The 21,827-nt window shown below is 38.2% G+C and overlaps 1 protein-coding gene across 1 annotated transcript; it reads left to right on the top strand.

Annotated features, from left to right (window-relative positions):
• The first annotated feature begins 429 nt into the window (after positions 1–429).
• On the top strand, positions 430–12,106 carry LOC131226264 (putative serine/threonine-protein kinase). Its single transcript, XM_058222051.1, has 7 exons — positions 430–674; positions 2,251–2,365; positions 3,589–3,704; positions 7,085–7,295; positions 7,828–8,065; positions 9,488–9,638; positions 11,221–12,106. Exons 2-7 carry the CDS (start codon positions 2,308–2,310, stop codon positions 11,587–11,589), a joined length of 1,143 nt encoding a protein of 380 aa, XP_058078034.1. The 5' UTR covers positions 430–674; positions 2,251–2,307; the 3' UTR covers positions 11,590–12,106.
• Positions 12,107–21,827: the final 9,721 nt, after the last annotated feature.

The raw sequence follows: 21,827 nt of genomic DNA, 5'->3' as shown, positions 1-21,827 counted from the left end.
TTAAGTAATCCAGGCCGTTCCTTCTAATCAAAACTTCCATGGATGAACGATGGACCAAATAAATTTCCCGAAATTATCCAGGCCGTTGATTCTCTTGAATGTTGAATGTTGATTTATCTGTTTTCTCAACCGTTAAATCACTGGCCAGAAAAAGAAAACGTTTCTAGGTTTTCTTCATCCATGATAATTCTTTCTCATGGCCCATCGACGGTGTGTGTGTGTGTGGCGTCAAACCAACGGTCTGGATCACTAAATCAAACGCGCCCCGCGTAGCGTGTTTGTCCTCGGGTCGAGTATCAGAATATTCCTCCCTACGCGGCAAGAAAACAAACAACTTCGAAGAAAAAACGGTAGTTTTCTGCTGCTATAATATGTACAGAAGGTAAGAGAAGACTCCCCGCACGTGATTCTCTCTCTCTCTCTCTCTCTATCTGTCTATCTAATCTATCTGATTTTGATTCGGGAGAGAAACGAGAAAGGCTCCTAGGATTTTGATTCTTTCAATCATTTCAGAAAAACGAATTCTTGATTTTGGAGATTTGTCAGATCATCTTCTTCTTCTTGTGATCATGGATTTCTAGGGTTAGGGTTTTGAGAAGTCCTGAATTCCAAAGAATCTTCGTTTTTCTTTGGATCGCTTGATCAGATTCCGGAAGCATCTTCGAGTAGACAGAGTAATTAATTCCTTTCCTTATTCTAATTCTGCAGTTTGCTTGTTCTAATCCCATTTTTTGTTTCTTTTTTTTCTTTTTTTGATTATTTTATCTTTATCTGATTGGGATTTGGAAAATTCGGCTATTTTGAAGAAGATTTTTTCTTTTTTATTTATTTGTATTTGTTTTTAGTTGGAAGGTGGCGAGTTTGGATGGTCTTGGAACCTCAATCTGGAATTTGTGAGCAGTATCGTTTCTAGTAAAGATTTTGTGTTGGAAAGCAGTTTTTTCGGGATTCGAAAAAATACACTGACCAAACAGCCGCCTTTTCTGTTTTTTCCTTTTTCTTTTTCTTTTTTCTTTTCTTTTTTCCCTCAAATTCTAAGTCAAAGGAGGCGGTGGTGCATGGAAAACAGGATTTCTTGGGACATCCAAACATGCCTGGAAATTTATGCTGCCCGTCCGATTTGTCGGTTGCAAAGGAAAATAGGGAGGAAAGGAAAATGAAAAACCTTTTGGGCTGTTTGGGTGGAAAATACTATCGAAGAAAATGATATTTTCCCCTGTTTGGGAGTTTACTTTGTGATGGAAACCATTTTCCAAGAATGTGTTTTCATAGAAGAATTCCTGAAAAAAAAAAATTCCCAGCCCTCCCCCTGTTTTTTTATTTTCTCTCCAAATGATTTCTTGGAGATAACTTTTAAAGGAAATGTCACTCTCTCCTTTTATTTTCTGAGCTCCCTCAATTGTTGAGAAGAAATTATTGGAAACTAATTGTGTCAGATCATTTGTTTTGAATTGTTTCATGTAAGAGAATATCGAATTTTCGGTGTCTAGGGATGGAAAGAAATGCCCAAATGATCAAGTCCGTTGCCTTTTCTTTCATTTTATCAATTGAATTTATGTAATTGCATGTTACATGATCTTTGATGCATTATCATGACCTTTGTGATTCTTTTCATTAAATCAATATAATTTATTTAGAGCTTTGCCAAGCCCACACCCATGTGCAATAAAGTTCATGTACACGCCACGTGCCAGCATGGCATATAGGTCTGAGATCCAACGGCACCACTTTATTAAAGCCCTAGCCCAAGAATCAGGTCGATCCACTGATCATGTGGGTCACTGTTTCCAAAAACTAAAATAGTATGTCTCTGAAAAACTTGGCTGAAATTTTCTAACCCATCCACTTGTTTCCAATATTGAGGCCCGCATGCTGATTGGATCAGATTTTATTTTTGGGAAAACATGTAGAAGGTCAGACCAAACTGCAGATGGATGGATTAGAACTCGTATGGATGTGTCATGCTATCATATGTGTGGTGTGTACGTGAGCTTTATTGCAAACACGTGTCCGCTTAGCAAAGCTCAATTATTTAATTGTGAGGATTTTTTTATGGTTAGAATTGGAGGAAATGCTAATTATAAAAATCGAAGAAGTCGAATCTGCATATGACCCATGTACTACAACATCCCATACAATCAGATTGAGCAATGTGTCCATTTTGTCTCCATGGTCATATTCCTGTTGCATATGTGCCCATTACTTGAATATTAAGTGTGAAATTGTATTCATGTTGTATACGTGTATCAGATAGAAAGAGGCATACATTGGATTTCAGACAATTGCAGTCAGATAACACACGTGGGCATGGGTTGCTTCTGCTTCGGCAGCTTTCCAGCGAGTGAGAAGGATCCTCATCAACAAGGTGAAGACGGGCGAGAACTTTGTTAGACATTTTCTTTATCTGCCTTTGTGATATGCACGGAAAAATAGAAGTTGCTTTTGGAGGATACCTGGCTTTCAGTTTGACCAAGCTGGGCCCATGGTTCAGCAATCTAGACTGTTGATCTGAGTAACCGACCGTGGATTGAGCATGCCTCAAAAATACCCACACCAAAAGATTCTAACAGCCAATCTGAGGCCTTTCTTCAATTAAATGTGGCCCTTTGCTGCAGTTATCTTCTTAACTGTCTACTTACAGGGAACAAATTGAAAGGGACTGTTGGGCGATGGCCCATCCACGGTGGGGCCCATGGACCAATGGCTGGTCTGGATCACTGGATCATTTGACCTTGCTAATACAGACTGAAAACAAGAGCATACCGTGCTTATGTTCAGGTTGGGAAGCATATGATTCCTGATATTTTCAGTTCATCGATTCTCAATGTTGGGAGAGCACCCTTTACTCATTTCATCTCCCTAGATTGAGATACAAGTTCAATATTGTGTGGTCATTGATCACCTCATGAAGGCTTTTACAAACACATAAGCTCATTTATCACAACAAGAATGGAAGCACAAACACTCAATCAATTTCCTTTGGCCATTTCCATAGGCCTTATTCTGTCAGCTGCATGATATATATTCTGTTCATATCTTGCTGATATTTCTTTCTGTCTGCTGCTTACGAAGCTCCTAGCAATGTGTATATGTATCTGAGTCTCTATATATTTATATGAGAAGATGATAGATACTTCAGAAGAGTGTGATCTGTACACATGCACACAACCACAGTACAGCGGCATAGAGGTACCTCCATCCAATCCCCATCCAAGTCGTGGGCCCAGTTATGGATGGCTTCTAACCCAAAAATCACTCTGAGCAGATGATCCTAAATGGCCAATTAGTGGACATTTAAAATGAAATGTAGGCAACTGTAATTCATCAAACCAAGCAATCTGATTTACCAGTGATGCTCTATCTGCAATGGGCCCAACTATTTGGACAGTCGATTTACGTACATGTATGGTTCATGTATAATGGGTGAATGCATGTCTAAGTAACTCCTCATGTATGTGTGTGCATATGTATTTATATAAGCTACTGCCTACATTCTTTACATGCATAAATGTAACAATAACTATACAGAAACTTGTAGAACTTTCCTTTATTTTGACTTCCTTGCTTTCCTTTTTCTTATTTGGGCAGGGTATTCATCAGGCAAGAATATCAACCTTTTCTCTTATGATGAACTGAGAGCTGCAACAAGGAATTTTCACGAAAGCAGTAAGATAGGTCGAGGAGGTTTTGGGACAGTTTACAAGGTATGCATGATTTTGTTAATAGCTCTTTCCCATTTTAATTCTCTTACTTAACTATAATCAGGCCTTCTGAAGAGTTAGAGCTAGGAAGTCTATTGTACATGCATCCTTATGGGGGAAGACACGATGCTTGGCTACATAAAATGGTCTCCCTTAGTTTGGCCACTTATCACATAGGTGGACCACCTTCCAATTATTGAGGTTGTTTGTTTGTGTGATTAATGCAGAGGCATTTTCACACCGGGCTCGAGTGGGGTTACCTGAATGCAGGGGCACACTCAGGGTGGGCGGGGCCCACGGGGAAGGTCTCGTGTTCGAGCCTCCTCACGGGGGGTGATTAATGCGCATTTCATACTGGGCTCGAGTGGGATAACCTATGGGATGCGAGGACACACTCGGGATGGGCAGCCCATATGAGGCGGTACCCATGTGATTTGGGGCCCACGAGGGGGGTTCGGCCGAGGTCCTAACACATGAGTTGGGGGTCTGAGCTATGAAATAAATGGATTAATTCGTCATGCTCTAACAGTTCGAGCTTTTAGAGCAAGTGGTTAATTGTCCTGCATTAAATTGGTATCAGAGCGGGAGGTCTCATGTTCAAGACTCCTCACCGGGGGTGATTAATGCAGAGGCATTTTCACACCGGGCTCTAGTGGGGTTGCCCGTGGGATGCAGGGGCACACTCGAGGTGGGTGGGGCCCACGGGGGAGGTCTCGTGTTCGAGACTCCTCACCGGAGGTAATTAATGCGCATTTCACACCGGGCTCGAGTGGGGTAGCCTGTGGGATGCGGGGACACACTCGAGGTGGGTGGCCCATGTGAGGCGGTACCCATGTGATTTGGGGCCCACGAGGGGAGTTTGGCCGAGGTCCTAACCCATCAGATGTGGGGACTTGGCTATGAGATAGAGGGATTAATTCGCCATGCTCTAACAGTTCGAGATTTTAGAGCAAGTGGTTAATTTTCCTGCATCAGTGATCCTTCTGAATGGGGTGAGAGTCCCAAAAGCCTCTGCTAAAAAAGAAAAGAAAAAAGAAATCTTGCCTATACCATCAATTAATTCTTTCTAGTTGACCCTTGGTTAAACCATCCTCCTGTAGATACCAATCAGATACTTCCGGAGGTGCAGAGCTTGGTTAATGGCTCATAATGGATCCACCAGATGAATGGTCTAGATCATCGAAGAATGAGCTCCACCCATACAGTTTTGATGCCAAACCAGAAACACCATTTAGCTCGGTTGAGCGTTATTATTATCCTTTTGGTCAGGATGTTTTGATTCATTGTGCACTGTTTTACTCAGATTGGAGAAGTCGCTAATGATATCTTGAACTATAACCCACGTTATAATTGAAACAATCTCTACTTTGTATTTTTGAAGATCAAATCTTTTATTATTTTGAAACAAATAGACGGTTACAACTAAGGGCGTGTTTGATTTTCAGCGGCTATGTAAATACCTGTGAAATGAGTAATTATTACCATTTCACCTGTTTGAAAATCATTTGAAAATCCACCGTACTTTTTGCCTCGGAAACCGGTTTAAAAGAGTTATTTAAAATTTTTGGACCCCAAGGTGATGTATATGATAAATCCATTCCGTCCAGTCCTTTTAACATAATATATTAAGGCATGAGCTGAAAAATGTGGCAGATTGAACACTCAAATGGCCCACACCAAAAGAAACAGTGGGCCTGAGAGGTTTTTAATGGTAAGTATTTGATTCCCTTTTTCTAGTGGCATGGTCCACTTGAGCTTTCGATATGCCTCGTTTTTTGGCTTATGCCATAAATTCATCAAGCATAATAGATTAATGGTGTGGATAAGCGATACGCATCACGGTGGGACCCACAACTATATTGTGGCGTTCTCGATTTTCGTGTCAAAAATGCATATAGTCAAATCAAACATCAGAAAAAGTGAGGTAAATACAGGGGAAATAATTATTACATATTTTCACGGTATTTCCCTGTGAATTGAAAATTCAAACAAGCCCTAAAAGTCCATCTATATTATACTTGGTAGCTTAAGCAAAAGATTAACAACCACTGATATGTAAAGCAGTTGATTTAGAGAAACTGATGATAGGTTGTTTAGCAAAAAGGATTTGTTCTATGGAGAACTGTGTGTGTCAAATTTCTAGTAATTTACTGGTGGAAACACAAATTGTGATTGAATTTGCATTGGGAAGTTAGAAGCCAAATGCTTATGAACTTTGTGTGAAGCTAATTGCTAAAAACGCCCTCCGGCTGGTGTTATATGCTTGAAAACCCTCTGCTTTCTACTGATTTTCTTTCCTTAGAGAAAACCACGATTCGCCAACATTTTGGCCTCTTCTACTTCTGATATATGAGAGAAGTAAAGCATAGAAGCAATGTCACCTAAAACACCAAAACCCCTTGTTTTTTGTTCCAGATCGAGCGATCTGGATTATGGGTCATTTGCAATCCAGATCGCTATTTTTAGCGACCCAAAATTATAGCTCTATTTTCTTACTATTGATTAAGTTAATGAAAATTTCAATGTAGACAATTTTATTTATTTAGTTATAATATAACACTAAGGGGTCATTGGGATCCCTGTAAATGGTTTACAGTGTAAATGATTTACCTGTTTGGCTGTAAGCTGTAAATGATTCACAGGTAAATGATTGTTTGTGTTTGGATAGCCTGTAAATTGTTTGAGTCCTGTATATGCAGAGCCAATCTTTCCATTTATAACCGTTACACTGTAAATGGAGAGCCTGTAAATGAAATCCCAGCTTTTTGCCTGTAAATCAAATGGGGCTGAAAGCTGTAATGTAAATCATTTACATGCATTTTTCGGCATCCAAACAAAGACTGTAAACCATTTATGTGTAAATCATTTACAGTTAACCCCATTTACAGCTATCCAAACGACCCCTAAGCATGCAAGGTATATAATAATAACATTCATTATTTCATATACAAATTGCAATACAAGTTCATATATAAAACTAGATTGCATACACAGTGTATGTACTGGATTTATGCACATGATCCTATTCCTATCCCTTGTGTACCACATATTGGAGGAATTAGCATACCTCATACCAATTCCAGTACCACGTTCCAAAGCAACCCATGATCCAGGTAACCTTGTTTAAAAGAACTTACTCTGTTGTGCGCCATCTTCACTCTCGGCTTGAGTATCACCATGACATTTGTTTGTTAATATTCATGTATTGGCACCTGTTGCCAATCATTGTTGTTGCATCCTCACCATAACTTTATGAAATTTCAGAAATCGTGCGTGTGTGTGTGTGTTTTTTATGGTTAGAAGGAATGTAGATATAATTTGTTCAGAGTGTCAAGGCACTCTACTATCCTTAATTACATTTTTCCTTGTTTTCTATTTGCTAGGGAACCCTTAAGAATAGAACTGAAGTTGCTGTGAAGACACTCTCTGCTGAATCAAAGCAAGGAATCCAAGAGTTTTTGACTGAGATCGATACAATCACAAATGTGAAGCATCCAAACCTTGTTGAATTAATTGGCTGCTGTGTTCAAGGAAGCAATCGGGTTTTGGTGTATGAGTATTTGGAATACAACAGTCTTGATCGCTTATTGCTAGGTAAAATTGCAAAAGACTAGAGCAAGAGCTGAACAAACTGTTAATATCAATTATGCCAGAGAAATGCAAAGTGCACTCTAAGAGACTCTCACCCACACATGTTAGCATGGCAGACATGTGAGATCCCAAGTCACTCATCAGGTCGGACCAATTGTGTAGATAACCTGGCCTAAAAATCAGTCCGGTCTGTTCATCACGTGGATCACATTTGTACAAAATAATATATATATTAATGAATGGGAAATGACAAACATGTGCATCCAAGTTAAATTTTTGTCCACAAGATTAGTGAACTGACCTGATTTTTGGCCTACGGAATCTACAACGTGGGGCCCACTTTAGTGGATTGATCTCACACACCCATGCCCGCGAATCCCTCGGAAAATGCAATTGTGTTAGTGCACTTAGCAGAGCTCTTTATGCCAAGGAGGCACAATAATGATATCAATTGTTGTTATCTGTTTCTGTTGATATCTACTGTTTGCTAAATAAGATGCATTATAAGTATATATATTCTTCTTTTCCCTTGTAGGTTCAAAAGGAAAAAAAGCTGACTTAGATTGGAGCAGAAGATCTGCAATCTGTATGGGGGCTGCCCGTGGTCTGGCATTCCTTCATGAAGAGCTTGACCCGCCTATCGTGCACAGAGACATCAAAGCTAGTAATATACTTCTTGACAGGGATTTTGTGCCAAAAATTGGAGACTTTGGCTTGGCTAAACTTTTCCCAGACAATGTCACACACCTTAGTACACGTGTAGCTGGCACAGTGTAAGTAGTCTTGCAGATTTGTGGAAGTTTTGACATTACATATGTGTGCGTGCTCATGCGCATGTGTTTGCAATGTTATTTCTTGCTATCTCTTTGGACAATTTCGACTTCTGAAATTCCATAATCAATTCTTTAGACATTTGAATTTATGGCTACTTAACCCATGGGAAATGTTTGGATACCAAGGATTCCATGCCAAACAATGGAAAGGGAAAAGGGTTTTCCTTCAATATGACAATTTATGTTGTTTGAATAGTAAAGAAAAAGATGGATTCACAAAGCGAGTTTACACTTCTCCATCATTTGCATTCTTGGTACAAGAAACTAGGTGACTGTTGTGAGAGGGATATGATATTTCCATTTGCTATCAAAACAAAAACTCTAAAATTGGAATCCATGTATCAACAGTGTTTATGAAAATCATCATTAGAAAATTAGTATCTTTTTCCTTTCTCTTTCCTTGGATTCCACATATCAAAACATGCCCATAAAGTTGTAACATAGACAATTGAGCTATGATCAGTTTTATATCAACATTGTAAAGTTGTTGGGCAGAACTCACAACCAGTTGACAAGCATCGAAACAACCATTTCTCAAACTATCTACTCATCCGTCCATCTATATGTAAATGTATACTTCTGTTTACACATATATGTATACTGACATGGAATTTATTAACTCAGACCCCTTGATTAATTTAACCTATGACTGACCAAGAATTATACGTAATGTTACAAGGTTACATCTCCTATAATCTGACCCTAAGGGTTGAATCTCTGATGCATCGCCTTTTAGAAATTAATTGACATACCCTAAAAATACTTATACATGCAAGAATACAGGGTTGAATCTAGAACTGATTTAAGTCAAAATATAAGATTAGCAGACCTTGTTGGATATTTGATTGTCTTATCCTCTCCCATCATTTTCTTTACTAAGTGGGAGAGCAAAATGCTTACTAAATGTGGTCTTCTTCTCCGAGCATGATCTTAATGAAAACCAAAGCTCATTTAGAATAGCCAGTTCATAAGAATAATAATAATTGAATGCAGATTAGATGATTCCTGATTCACATCTGTTCATGCCCACATGAGTCACATCTGTTCATGCCACATGATTCACATGCATATGTATTTGTAGGCATAAATTAAAGATTTTCCAGAACCATGACAGGATAGGAGTCTCACCCTTTGATGGTGAGGATTAGCATAGTTTTTTTTTAAAAAATTATTAAAGGTTCAATTTCTCTCTAAGATAAGCTGGGTTTTTTTGTAGATTTTTTTTTCTAAATTCTAAGTATACTTTTTGCAAGCTAGGTGATATCCATTGGATCTTGATCTCTGTGCAGCTTAGACCATTCTCCTTTTGGTTAATTGAGACAAGGCAAGTTCCAACTCTCAGTTTGGTATTTTTACATGCAGGGGTTATCTAGCACCAGAGTATGCAATGCGTGGTCAGTTAACTAAAAAGGCGGATATATACAGCTTTGGGGTCCTTATGCTTGAAATAGTCAGTGGCAGAAGTAGTGCAAAATCAACCTGGTCAGGGACGCAGAAATTTCTCTTGGAATTGGTTAGTTTTCTATTCAATCTAGTTAACTTGTTTAGAAGCACCAGAACACACACACACACATGCAGGCACACACATGTGCGCACAGCATATGGGTATGATAGTTATCACTGTTCATATCCTCTGCTCGAGTATCATATAATTCATCAGCCTTAGTTCCAACTTGGCTGAGTTAAGAGTTTGGTGGGGATCCAATAACAAGGCCTCAGGAGTTTGGAAATTTTTGGTTAACTGAGTTTTGTTATATGGGAAGAGAAGCTAATGGGAATGCGGACACCTGAGGCCTGGAATGTGTGGCAAGATTGGCTCTTTGTATTGGGGATGCTTGCCCCTTGATGTATCCTCATATGGCTTTTTTTTTTTTTTTTTTTGGTTACTTGCAAGAAGTAACTGAGGAAGAAATTGATTTCCATTGTCATTGTTTCACTCATTTGCATAGACAGGAGGATTGAGGAAATCAAATTCCTTTTCCTCAGATTTCCTCTATAAAGGGTCATTTCCTTTTTCACCCTTGGACCTAAAGAAAACAAAACCTTTTCCATTACAGATTCCACCATATGTGACATTTTCTTTTCTTCATCTGCTTTTTGGCTTCCACTAATCCAAACAGGCCCTTGGTTTTCATCCACTTCTGAGTGTTTTTAGGAATTTAAAGGACTTCTCAGGGCGAAACTGGATCTTTTTGTCACTTCTTAGGTCATATTAGTAGCTTTAAACACTTACCACACACACACCATTAGACATTTGAAAACCGCTACTAATACTTCCTCTCCTGTATGTCTTCTCACCTATTTTTCTTCACTGATTTCTTTCAAGGGGGGGGTTTGATTTAATATTTGTACTTTCTGTTGCTTCATTTCTTCTGCAATCTTTCATTGACTTGGCCTGGTCAAACTTGGAAATCTGAAGGGTGATTTTCTTGCTGATTTCGAACTAACCATGAATAGAAAATTTCATCAACTAATTTTATTCAAGACATGCACTTCTAGAGAACCAAAGGTGATGAATTAGTCATACAGAGAACCAGGTTTGGTCCAAATACAATGCCACTTTTTCATCAGCAAGGAATTATATGATCCTCAACCCAATGATATGCATCTTATCCTCACGTTGAGACAAGTGATGCCGATGGTTCAAGATTGATATCATTGATCTGATGGGCCCCACAGTGAATGGACTGTGCCCCAGGAAATGTCCTTCAATTGGTTGCCTACAAATAGACAATTCAGAAAAAAAAAAAAAAAAAAAAAAAAAAAAAAGGAAATACAGTGAAGTCCCGCATTTCAACCGAAAAGAATGACCAAAGATTGGATGTCTAGGATCTTTCAATCTGGGAGGTTTTTGGGGCATGGTCCATCTATGGTGGGGCCCAGTTATCAATTATTTTCATCAGTGAACCATGGGTACTACACATATCCACAGCTCTAGGATTGAATAGCTTGGCACAACTTTGGTGATCTGCTTTTTTCGTCCATTTTTTTTTTCTTTCCTTCGATGTATTCACAACTCTTGTAATTTCAATATTTCATACTATTCAGACATCCTGAAATTTTCTTTTCTTTAACTCAAAAGTTTGCATTTACAGACATGGGAACTCTATGAAGAAGGGAGGCTGTTGGAGATGGTGGACTCAGATCTAGAACAATACCCAGAAGAAGAAGTCCTCAGATACATGAAAATCGCTCTTTTCTGCACACAATCTTCAGCCAAGCGACGGCCTTCGATGGCCCAAGTTGTATCGATGCTCTCCAAACGCGCAAATCTCAATGAGAAACTACTTACACCACCAGGCATCATCCACGACGTGATGCAAATCAACAGAGGCTCAAAACCCACTAATGCTAGCAGATCAGAGACTGCAACAAGTTCCATGGATCCAAACTCCTCAGCCATTGACTCGACCGAGCGACCCACCTCTTCGCCAGTGAGTTTCACTGATATGTCACCCAGATGATTATCCCATAAAAATAAAAGCTTGGAGTCACCGTTACATATCCCGAGATCCAACAGAATTTTAAAGGTTTGAGACTGGCTTTGTAGGATTTCTTCTCCATTTGAAGAAGAGATGTTTTAAAGGTGGGGAACTGCACTGACCAGCTCTTCAATCTGGGCCAAGTGTTCTGTATGGGTGGGCCCAAATTTTTGCAGCTGAGATGATTAATCTGTTGAGCTGCACCATGGATGGCTGTGGGCTGAAATATCCTCCATCATAGCAATCCAAGCCATCTGATCCAATGGTGACTATTATTCAATGGGAGAGTCATGTACAGCATCACATATCCAGATGAGGCCCACCAGACGAATGGTAAATGAATTTTTAGATTTAGAAGTTGGTCCGAAGATCGACCATTTGAGTTTTGTGGTGTATTTATTTTCTTCTTTTGTTCCTGTTCTTATATATCGATCCATTTTGAAAAATGTATGCATGCACTTTTCTGCAATTTAAATAAAAGATTGAATTTTATTTTTTTTGTTTGACAATGAATAAATCAGCTTGCCCCTTCAGTTCCACCATTTGAAGATCTAGACCGTTCATCTAGAAGTACCCTTCCTAGATGGTTTATGAGGAAGCAATGTCTTTCCTCTAAGACCTCATCATCCATTAGAATGTCTTAGAAACAACAGTTCAGCTTCAAACTCATGGCTATGATCTCCTATCAGTGAGAATCTTTCTATGATGACCATATGATATTGGAGCTTCTAGATGAACGGTCAGATTGGGCAAGGAGAAAAGCTTTGATACTCTGGCAGAGTGTGATAGTTGATACACAGTCACTGATAAGTTGTACGCGTGGCTTGGAAGTGACTCCAATTAAACTACCCAAGTTGTGGGTCCCAACCTGGATGGATCATTGACAAAAATTACATTGATTTGATTGTCTAACTAGACCATACGGTGGACATTTACTGATCCGGGTTACAATGAGAAGGATCCAACGGTCTTTATTCAGCAAACAAGTCTCTACAAATCAGAGGTTAAAGATTTTTTCGACCAATCTGATTTTGGGAATTAGATCTAGATCCATCGACAGTGGAGCCCACAATTTGCACTGCTTAATCTAATTTACTGCTTGCAACATATACAACTTCTTATTACCTGCGTATCATGAATGAAACTCCACCAAAGTATCAAATAACTCCCCTTGGGCTGGGTCCTGGCCACAGACCCAATAAATGGACAGGCTGGGGCCTTGGGGTTTGTTTGGCCACATTTTCTTTAGACCCTGATCTAAGCATGTACCTAGTTCAAAAACTCAACCCGACTCGACTCGATGTCTAGTTGGGTCGTGTTGACTCGATCTAGAGAACTTGAGTTACTAGATCTCGTGTCAGGTTCTTGGTTCGACTCGCATTTCTGTTTTAACGGTTCACCAAGCATGTCGCTCGGCTTGAGTCACTGTGAGTTGCGTCAGGTTGGCCACCAGCCAATTTGACTTGATTGAGTCGAGCTTAAATTCTAGTTTCCTATAGATTTGGCTCGAAATTTTTCTGAGTCAACTCGGCCGAGTCTTGAGTCTTATTTCATACTATTGCAGCTCAGACCAGTTCCTAATTTTAGTCTTGAAAATAAATGGGTCTAACCCAGGCCATCAATCACCGGGGCCCATGTTTTGATCTCATGGGCCCAATTGTAGATGGCTAGAGCTCAAAAAACCATAGTGATTCCATAGGTATTCTATAGATGATTGAGAAAGGAAAAATAGCAATTCAACTCACGTTCGACAAGAATGGCCATATATTCTACAGCTAGGATCTTCCAACTGGAGAAGTTTGTGGTGCATGGGCCATCCCAGTGAGACCCTTAATATCATGAGAGTGGACCAATGAAACATGGGCCCTACTTATGCAAAGTACTGCTGATCAATTTTGAAAGTATAAAAGTTTTTTTTTGTCAATAATTTCTTTTATCACCAAATATGTTGATTCTGGCCATTCATCTGTTAAGAACCGTCTGTGGATGGACCATAGCCCAAAAATCACAATGGTTGGATGAATTTTCTCACTGATATGAAACATTGGTTGTATTTTTATTTTATTTTTTCTCTCTCCATTTCTAATATTAGTTCTCTAATCACTTCTTCAGTCCTCCAATATGTGGTGGATCATCCAATCAATGAATTTTTCGCTGCGGCCCAGTAGATGAATGGTTCAAATGACATAAATTAGCGCCATATATACGGAGATAGAGTGGTCCCTTAGTTCTACAGGGAGTTTCTAAGAGTTTGTTATCAATCGAAAGCAAGAGAAAACCAAATGTTTGTGCAATCGCCAAAGTGTCCGTATACACTGTATTTCTGCCGGATTAATAAATAGGTTCCACATATGAATTGCCTAGATCATGTACAAATGCGAGGTGCAAAACAATACCTTTACCTGACATGAATGAATAATAATAGCATTCTTCTACCACACAAGTGACTAATATTTTGCCATTGGTTATAGTGTATACAAGGTGTGCAACCTTGACACCCTGATCCATAACTCAAGTGGTAGACTGAGTGAAAGATACCTCGTTTCTAAACGGAGATCTTTGGTATCGATCCCTAGTGGGGTTGGCTAACAGTGAAGTGTGAACTGACAGTGGGGTGTACTAACAAGCTAACAGAAAAAAAAAAAAAAAAAAAAAGGTGTTCAACCTTGTGAACGACTTGAATATTGGAAAACCTTTTTTGGACACGTCAAGTAGTCAATTAAATTTCAAATGGACCAATATTGGATCATTTAAATATTATTTGATGCTTGATTGATGTCGAGCGGCTACAAATATATTCTCGGCACAGATGGACTAAAAGAAGCTTGAATGAAAGCAAGCATAGTTTATCATATCCGGGCTCACTCCTATGTGGGTTGAAGTGTTGACGGTAAATCAGCCATAACTTTTAATCAAAGTATCGTTACGGGATGCACAACGTATGAATTTTGACTGTAACTGGCCATCGGGATCAACTATATCCATAAGCAGGTTGCGTTACTCCATTTCGCAAGAAAATGCTGCCTTCCATTTCAAAATTACAGTTTTAGGAAAAGCTTACTATTTTTAATAAGTTTTATGCTATACATATCTCTTTTATCTAAAAGTTTTAGTATACATCGTCTTCTTAGGAATTGTTTTGATCATGTCATGAATCATTCCACATGATTAAATTGGAACTTCATATTTTTAGAAAATTTTACTATTTTGGGTAAATTCTAGTTTAGTCGAACTATGACTGTTAATTAGAATTTGCGTTTTATTATTTAAAGCATTGTAATTTCATTTTAAAGAGGACATCAATAAGATATTTTCAATTTTCTTTTGTTTCTTATAGATTCAAGAGCCATTACACCTTGTTAATTCAAGGTTCATACAACGCAGAAGAGATGATGTTCTTCCTATAATCATCTTACACCTCCTTCCTACATCAGTTGGTATCCAAGTGAGGCTTTTCCTTAGTTTGATGACATCTAACGATGGTACAGTCAACAATCCCATAAACGATACTCCAGGGAACAATTTTATGATGGGAGAATCAATAAGCCATGCAATGACTGTAAGTAGCTATCAACCACCTAACGGAGACCTTAGGGCAGACCCGTGGTCATGATGATGAGCGAACTCAAGTAGTCGTTTGGGCTTGCGGTCGTTAAGTTCATAGTGTGATACTGGTGGCAAAGCATGGACCACCACCCAAAAATGGTGGATCTAGCAATGATGAGATTGATGATATGATTCTCCAGCAAGAATAATGAAGAGGTGTCAGGCCGGATTAAGATAGAAACTTCAGAATGAAGGTTGATCTCCCTAGCTTCAATGGCTAACTTCACATCGAGGGCTTTCTCGATTGACTTCTTGAAGTCGAACAATTCTTCGACTATAAGGAGATTCCTTAGCAGAAAAAGGTCAAGCTTATGACCTACAAGTTAAAAGGTGGAGCCTTGGCTTAGTGAGAACAATTATAATTTACTTGAACCAAGTAGATGAAAGCTCTAATCCACACATGGCAACAAATGAAAGAATTGATGCAGACACGATCATGTTGAGCGAATATGTTCAAGTATTATTCCAATAATACCAGAAGAATTGTCGACAGAGTAGTCGATTTATGAGGAATTATGCAGATGAATTGTATTGCCTATGAGTAATGAACAATTTGGTCGAAACCGAATCACAGTAGGTCGTCAGATTCACCGATAGTTTATGTGTGATAATCCAAGATCGGATCCAAATTGACACAGGGATGGGTGTGATGAGGTCGATCACCTTCTTTCTCAACGGGATAACTACTCCAATCCACATAGCTTCTATGGACTCCTCAAAGAGATATCTTGAATCTACGAGGAAAAATAAGACAATAGAAATAAATTCTAAAAAATTTAAAATTTCATTGGTAGGTAATAAAAACGAATTTACAACCCTTTAAATAATAATACCAAACCTTGAAAGAAGTTTCAGAGTAAAACTCCAACTCAAATTCTCTAAAATTCGTAACTTGCTATAAATAGTAAATTTACTATTTGTAGTATGTGTCCTATGGGGCTTAACCACGTTATTCTCCTAATTTTTCTAAGCACTTTTCATGTTAGACATAACTCCTAAAGCTCAAAGGATGAAGAGTTATAATCAAACTAAAACTTATTATAAATACAAAAAATGAAAATAAAATGGATTTTCAACCATCGATCTGATGGAATCTCACAAATTCGATGTGGGCAACCCAGCATAGGTTGGCTAAAGTAGATTCTTCTACCCCAAAATCATATATGGTACGTCGAGTAACTCATTCCAGTTTGCGAGATACGCGTGTTGTAAGGTTACGACGGTCCAAATCACCTTCGCCTTCGATCAGGACTTCTCTGGTTCATCTTGGACATGAAAGTGTCCGCGACCCGCTCTACATCACAAATGAAGCCCATCTAGATAATAGATGAGACAATCAAATTAGCCACCCAAGTGGAGATGCAATTGGAACATCCTAATGCATGAAACTATACTTCAAACAGGGTATCTACTTTTGAACATTCACAAGATACAAGACAATCACAAGAAAAGGATCCTGTTGGGGGCATCCCCGACCTCCTCCAACTGTGAACCGAGATTCAAAGAGTGGTCATGTTAGACCTTAGAGGGCAGCTACCGTTGTTGTTATTCCAAGTAGAATCCTTTAACTCCTATGGTATGCCTCTACTAAACAAGTACTATCGATGTGGCCAACGTAGTCACCGATCGAATACATGCCCTCAAAAGCAAATGACTAATCTAGCCATTAACGACGGGGAAGCAAGAGATGGAGAGGACGATCTAGAAGTTTAATATTGAACACGTCGAGGATGATGGATAAGGAGGTGAATGAACTCCCAGAGATTACGGTGAGTCTCTGATCGTGAGGAATTTTTTATATACGCCGAAGAATGAAGTATATCTACAATGGAACAACATCTTTTGAAATAGGTGCACTATGAATAAAAAGGTCTGTGATTTGATAAGAGATGGCAGAAATAGTGAGAACATCGTGTCAAAAATTATAATTGAAAAATTATAGCTGAAGACAGAAAAACACACATTCTCCTTACACAATTGGATGGATTAAGAAGGTTAGTGAGACAAAGGTAACCGAACAATGTCATATTTCTTTTTCCATTAATAAATATTATGAAGACAAAGTAATGTATGATGTAGTTGGTATGAAAGCTTATCACATATTACTCGGCCGCCCATGGCAGTACAATGTTGATGCCACACATAGAGGCTAAAATAATATATTTATTTTTATAAAAAATGGTAGAAAAATTATCCTCACCCCTATGACAACAGAGAATCAACCCAAGACTTCTAAAGTTGAGGGGCGGTCCCTCATATCCGTACGGGATCTCATGAAAGAATCCGAGAATATGGGAAAGATATATACACTAGTTGTAAAGGGGGAAGAAGTAGAGAATGTGGGATATACAATATTATATTGACCTTGCCCCAAGGGTAAGTCTACCTAAATACCTTCGTTGTCGGATGAATTCAAAAGAGTATGAGATCTTACAAGGGTAAGTGGAGGAACTGATTCATAATAATTTAGTGAGGGGAGAAGATGAGCCCTGTGTTGTGCCAGCCTTGTTAACACCCAAGAAAGATGGGAGTTGGCACATGTGTATCGACAGTTGAGCCATCAACAAAATAACTATGAAGTACCAGTTTCTTATACCATGTTAGACATGCTAGACGGTGCAAAGATATTCTCCAAATTGAATTTGAGGAGTGGTTACCATCATATCTATATTCGGTCAGGTGATGAGTGGAAAACAATGTTTAAGACTAATGATGGTCTATAAAAGTGGTTGATTATGCTCTTTGGACTCTCGAATGCCTAGCACGTTTATGATATTGATGAACTAAGTTCTAAAACCATTTATTGGGCGATTCGTAGTTGTCTATTTCAATGATATTATAATTTATAGACATGGTGAGGTAAATCACATGGAGCATCTTAGGCAGGTGCTCCAGGTACTTACAGAAAAAAAAAATGTATCTCGATTTGAATAAATTCAATTTTTTGACAGATAGTTTCTTATTTTTAAACTTTGTGGTGACGTCCACAAGAATCCGTGTAGACGAAGAGAAAATGAAAGCCATCAGAGAGTAGCCAATTCTGAAAAATATTCATAGAGTGCAAGGTTTTCACAGGTTGGCAACTTTTCGTCATTGGTTCGTGAGGAACTTTAGTGCCATCGTGGCCTATAATACGAATTACATGAAGAAATGTCAGTTTCAGTGGACTGGGGAGGCAAGCCGAAGCTTCGCATAGATTAAAAAACAATTGTCTACCACCTCGGTCCTTGTGCTCACTAATTTTAACAAGCTATTCGAGGTAGAGTGTGACTTTCTTATGTAGGTATTGAAGGCGTATTGTCTCAAGAGGGCAAATTTTAGCATTTTATAGTAAAAGGGTAAGTTAGACTCGTAAGAAGTGATCAACATATGAGTTGGAGTTATATGTAGTCATGCAGGCCCTATAACATTAGAGACATTATCTGATTTATGTGGATTTTATTCTCTATACAGTCCATTAGGCCCCCAAATATATTAACAGTCAAGCTAATATCAATCGTATGTATGAAAGATGTATTTTTTCTTATAAGAATTCATATTCGTATTGAAGCATAAAGTATGGTAGCAGTATAGGCAAGTGGATTTAATAGTTATCATCATAAGTAACAAGGTCATGGGGTTCGAGTGCCTCAATGAATTATATGCAGACAAAAGTGACTTCAAGGACACATGGGCTAGATGTCAGGCGAGTTAGTCGAGTGACCTGCATATCTATAATGATTTTCTCTTCAAGGGAAATCAGTTATGCATTCCATGGAGTTCACTATGAGAACGCGCCATTCAGGAATTGAATGGTCGTGGCCTCGGCAGTCACTTAGGGTGGGAGAAGACGATAGCCCTTTTGGAGGAATGATACTTATAGCCACAGTTGAAGAGGGATGTCGAGAAAGTGGTTCAGGGGTGTCATACATGTTAAACATTTAATGGACAGTCACCTAACACAGGCCTTTATGTCCCTTTACATGTATCCGACGACTCTTGGAATGACTTGTCCATGAACTTTGTATTAGGTCCTCTGCGAACCCAACGATGTGTGGATTCACTATTCGTGGTGGTTAACTAGTTCTCCAAGATGGCTCACTTCATCCATGAAAAAAGACTCTTAATACAACCCACGTAGCCAATTTGTTCTTCAAAGAAATAGTGTGACTACATGGTGCCCCTAAGACATTACATCAAATCGTAATACCCAATTCCTTAGTCACTTCTGGAGGAATTTATGGCGGCGATTTGACACCACATTGTAGTTTAACAGTACTTATCAACCCTAGATGGATGGACAAATGGCAGTAGTAAATTGTATGCTCAGGAACCTTATATGTTGTATCTCTGGTGATAAGCCTAAGCAGTGAGATTTTACTCTGGCTCAGGCGAAATTCTCCATCAACAACATATAGAATCGGTCCATCGGCAAGTCCCCATTCACTGTTGTATATGTTCGAGTTCCCAAGCAAACACTCAACCTGGTCCTGTTGCCAAGTTACCGAGAATTAGTATTGTTGCGAATAATATGGCGGATTACATCATGACTATACATGCTGATCTTCAAAAAATTTACAGGAGTCTAATACCAAGTACAAAGAAGAGATTGATAGACATTGGTGCCATAAAGTATTTGAAGTGGGTGATTACGTGCTGGTTCATCTACACAACGAGCAATTTCCATTAGAATATACAATAAGTTGCGAAGTAAGAAGATAGACTTAATCTTGATACTTAGCAAAATCAATGATAATGGCTATGTCATTGTTCTTCCTAATGACTTGGATATCTCATGGACATTCAATATGACTGATTTGTACTAGTATCATGAGCCGAGTCTGATGGATAACTTGTAAACGAGTTCTTTTCAAGTGGAAGGGACTGATGTAGAGCAAGCCATAAACATATTCTTGGCACAAATGGAGTGAAATAGGCCCGAATGGAAGCGGACGTAGTTCGTCAAATCCAGGCACAGTCCTACGTTGTGAACCGTAAATTGAGCATAACTTTTGATTCAGGTATCATTAAAGGATGCACGACCTGTGAATTTTTACCGTAATAGCTCATCCAAGATCAACAAATTATGTAAGTGGGTCGCTTTGCTCCTTTTGCGAAAAAACACTGTCATCCAATCAAAATTGTAATTTTATGAAAAACTTCATATTTTTAGTAAGTTTTTAAATTAGACATATCTCATTAGTTTTAGAGTTTTAGTATATACTATGTTCTTAGGAATTGTTTTTAATCATACCAGGAATCATCCCACATGGTCAAATTAAAACTTTTTATTTTTAGTAAATATTATTATTTTTGATCAATTCTAGTTTAGTTGAATTAGAGCTCTTAATTAGGATTTGCATTTTATTATTTAAAACATTATAGCTTTATTTTAGAGAATACATCAATAAAATATTTTGAATTTTCCTTTGTTTCTCGTGGATTCAAGAGCCATTACACCTTGTGGATTTAAGGTTATCCACAAGGTTTATATCATGTAGATCATAATGTTCTTCCTCTATTCATTTTACACCATTTAATTGTGTCATTGATAAGTAGCCTACAAAATAAGTGATGAAAATATAGAAAATTTGCTTTATCATTTGGTGCTTGATAAGTAACCCGATAAAAATATAAAGAACAACTTATTTAGCAAGTCATGACTGCAGCTAATTAAATCGCAGACCCAGTAGGATCCTTTCATCATATATTGTGGATGTCACAAAAATAAAGCTAATCCAATCATTAGGTAGGTCACACCCAACTTCTCCAAAATAAAATAAAATAATAATAATAAAAATATACATAACGGGAGCATTATGCATTTTAAAAAGAGTGAATGGACAACCCAACAATACAAGAAAAGATCAAATACTCTTACTTACGTTGCTAGCGAACATAGATATATCTTTGTTTATATAAGTTTTGACTGATATGATTTCCAAGTATATTCACAAAACATTGCCAAGATATGCTTAAAGGAAAAAAAAAAAAAAAACATTATATGAAAACACTATAGCGGACATAAACTTGTCTTTGTTTATATAAGTTTTGACTGATACGATTTCCAAATATATTCAGAGAACATTATTAAGATATGCTTAAAGGAAAAAAAAAACACTATATAACGTGCATATCATTATAATTAATAATTTAGAATGGAATATTCAGTGCGTTGTTATGGTAATGTTTCTAAAAGGATGTCGGGTGCACTGCTACAGGAGTATCCTTAGAAGTATATTAGGTGCACTACCTTAAAAAGGTCCTTAAAAGCACAAGTAGGGGAACCATGACCTTTAGGTGAACAATCCTAGATTTCATTGGATCCCTTTAAGTTTCCTCTATGTATGACGTATGATTACAAGTGTGTGTACGAACACACATCATAAGTATAAATAGAGCAATGGTCTGGTTAGCCAACGTATGAATGAGTCCACCGGTAAAAGATATCAATGCATGGGCATTAATACGACGTGACTATCTACTTGGGTACAGTGTTGTAAAGATGATAAATGTTTACTTTATTGTTATGCTAATTCTCGAAAATCATTACATGCATGGCATATTTACATTTTCAATGCTTTAACTCTTGTATAACCTACTACTATTTTTGAATTCGAACTTATCTCTTATTT

Source organism: Magnolia sinica, chromosome 14 (assembly GCF_029962835.1).
Source record: "Magnolia sinica isolate HGM2019 chromosome 14, MsV1, whole genome shotgun sequence".
NCBI classification, from domain to species: Eukaryota; Viridiplantae; Streptophyta; class Magnoliopsida; order Magnoliales; family Magnoliaceae; genus Magnolia; species Magnolia sinica.
The sequence above is the reverse complement of the archived record's forward strand: the minus strand, read 5'-3'. Positions and strand labels throughout refer to the sequence as shown.

Coding starts and splice junctions, on each gene's coding strand:
- LOC131226264 (XM_058222051.1), top strand. CDS start 2,308: ATGGGTTGCTTCTGCTTCGGCAGCTTTCCAGCGAGTGAGAAGGATCCT. Junction 3,705..7,084: donor GTTTTGGGACAGTTTACAAG/GTATGCATGATT, acceptor TCTATTTGCTAG/GGAACCCTTAAGAATAGAAC. Junction 8,066..9,487: donor ACACGTGTAGCTGGCACAGT/GTAAGTAGTCTT, acceptor TTTTACATGCAG/GGGTTATCTAGCACCAGAGT.